Source organism: Mandrillus leucophaeus, unplaced genomic scaffold (assembly GCF_000951045.1).
Source record: "Mandrillus leucophaeus isolate KB7577 unplaced genomic scaffold, Mleu.le_1.0 Scaffold177, whole genome shotgun sequence".
Classification (NCBI taxonomy): Eukaryota; Metazoa; Chordata; class Mammalia; order Primates; family Cercopithecidae; genus Mandrillus; species Mandrillus leucophaeus.
Genome location: NW_012101776.1, coordinates 3,242,791 through 3,245,408, shown reverse-complemented (window position 1 = coordinate 3,245,408; position 2,618 = coordinate 3,242,791). Strand labels below are relative to the sequence as shown.

The window sequence follows — 2,618 nt, the reverse complement described above, 5'->3', positions numbered from 1 at the left end:
AGGCACCGTGGCTCATGCCTATAATCCCAGCACTTTGAAAGGCCAAGACAGATGGATCACTTGAGGTCAGGAGTTTGAGACCAGCCTGGCCAACAAGGTGAAACTCGTCTCTACTAAAAATACAGAACTTAGCTGGGTGTAGTGTTGCACACCTGTAGTACCAACTACGTGGGAGGCTGAGGCATGAGAATCAGTTGAACCCGGGAGGTGGAGGTTGCAGTGAGCTGAGACTGCACCACTGCACTCCAGCCTGGGCAACAGAGAGAGAGAAGTTGTCTCAAAAAACTAAAATAAAATAAAATAAATGAGTAAAATGAAGACCGAAACTGGAATGTGAAACAGCAAGATGATGTCATTCCCTTTTGCACACATGATAGTTACCACAAAAATCCAAACAGCTAAGAGTCATGGTACCAGGCCACACAGACTAACAAAACTGTTACCTTGATGATGCCAACCAAAGTCGTTTTCATCATTAAGATGCCTTCGGTAAAAATGGAAATAGCATGAGTAAGCTTGGCAACCTATAACAAAGAAAAAGAGGTATGAAAAATACTTCAGATAAAAGACCCATCATTTCCAGGAAATCAGAAATCATTGGCTAATAGTCCTGGAATGAGCAAAGATAACAGGAAATGAACCTGCAGCTTTAGGACACCTGTGTCCACATGTTCTGGACAGAAATGAGGCTCTATGGTATAACTGAAAGCCCACTGTTAGACATATTGGGAAACCGAGTCAGAAGACATCAGTTCATTCTTTCACGTTTGACAAAGCATTTCTCCTTTAGGCTTCATTTTCTCATGTCTAAAATTTGGGACAGAACTCAATGATCTAGACGGGCCCTTCTGGCTAGAAAAGACTATGAAAATGCGAAGATAACCTCCCCTTCCCCAGCCTCCCGATTATTTGCAAGCAACACCAGCAGACATTGACAGGGTAGACAGGTGCTAGCTATATTGCTGAATCAGAATAAACGTGGAAATATCAAGCTTGATAATCTAAGTCCCTGACATATTTCTTGGATTTGTGTCAGAATGGGAAATTAACACTGTATATCACATTTTCAATCTTCACTTGATTTTACTTTTGATGTCTTTAAATTCTAAGTTCAGGGAGAAAAAAACCAGAGGTGTTTGGGGAGAAGAACCTCTGAGGCTGCTGAACTATTACTGAGTGAGCTTAAAATCTGCCTATAGGAAATGGTTAATGGAATACAGATTATTTTGAGCTGCTCAAAAAGCAGGAACATGATATGAAAAGTCAGGTAATCTAGTTCAAAGAGAACAAGGGCTGCTTTAGCAAGACCGTTCTAGAAAAAAGTGGCCAGCTAAGCTCCATTTCCCCTGAGAATACTGAGGCGAACAAGGCCTTAAATGACACCAGGAAAATGTCAAGAATAAAAGGTGTGATTATACTAAAATCGTAAAACATGTTTACCATTGCAAATGTGAGAAAACAAGTCAGAATTGGTCTGGTGGTCCCCAGAATACGGCAGGCGACACAGGCCTGTGATATTTCATGACTTAGTTTTTAATATGAAAAGGCAGAAGTCAGAGGACACAGTACCTCGTATCGTGGGCCCAGCTGAGCATAGTCCCTCAGCTTGTCTTTGTCCAGGCGGGTAGGCACTTCAATAATGTCGTGAGTCTGAAGCTTTATGATCTTTAGAAGAGATGTAAACATGCTTTCTGGGATGATCTGCAAAACCTTCAGTGAAAAGGACAGAAGGAAACGCAATGAACATCCGTTTTACTTTTCTTGGCTGACAAATATTAGGATGGCAGTAAACGACAGCAATTTATCTATATAGGGGGATGCTGAAAAATGTAAAAGAGCTGTTTAAATAACTGCTAACAGGCACAGGGCTCCATTCCTTTAAATATTAATTGCTTACAGAATATAAAGCTAATCCTTCTAACAATGCTGCAAAAAACCGTATCATTCCCACTTTACTGATTTTAAAAAGATCGAGGTTCAAAAATGTTAAGTAACATCATTATAGAGGACTCGGCTAGTATGTGACACCAGTAAACTTTGAATTTAGGCCTGTCTGGCTTCATGCTCCATCAGAAGTTATTAAAACAAGAATCAAAATTCCCATGAAAACCTGAATTGGGCTGTGACCGGGAGATGCTGGATCTAGATCTGGCTTTTACCAGATATGGCTCTGTGATTTTGAAGAAACTATTATAATCTCTGTTTCTACATCTATAAAATAGACGTAAATACCATCAACATTTAAAACACAGAAATAAAAGTTCCTGGCAAGTAAAAACATCTGTACATCCACAGTAGCAATAAGTTTATTTTTAGGTGTTGCAAATTTCTGGAATCAGATTTTTAAAAGGGAAAGAGACACGGATATACTTTTTGGGGGCCTAAGCATACTTTTTGTATTCAAAACAGCAGTAATCTGGTAAGAGTAAATATCACCCTGATGCATTTCTTACTTTTCTCACATAGGATACCAACTCTCCAGAATAGTACTGCGACACACTGAGCAGATCCGGGCTATTTGCCTGATTAATACGAAGAAGGGGCAGATCCAGGGCAGAGGCAAGCTGGAAGAAAAATAAGGCATATCTGTTTCTCTGTTTCAAAAAGAGTCCTAGAAA

At 39.9% G+C, this 2,618-nt stretch overlaps 1 protein-coding gene across 1 annotated transcript in view; it reads right to left on the bottom strand.

Moving 5' to 3' along the window:
* Positions 1–2,618, bottom strand: part of KIAA0196 (KIAA0196 ortholog) — a 97,358-nt gene that overhangs the window by 44,554 nt on the left and 50,186 nt on the right. Inside the window, exons 14-16 of the mRNA XM_011977288.1 lie at positions 2,454–2,564; positions 1,570–1,710; positions 444–524 (exon numbers count right to left, since the gene is read on the bottom strand). Coding sequence (XP_011832678.1) covers positions 444–524; positions 1,570–1,710; positions 2,454–2,564 — 333 coding nt within the window. The remainder of the gene's footprint in view (positions 1–443; positions 525–1,569; positions 1,711–2,453; positions 2,565–2,618) is intronic.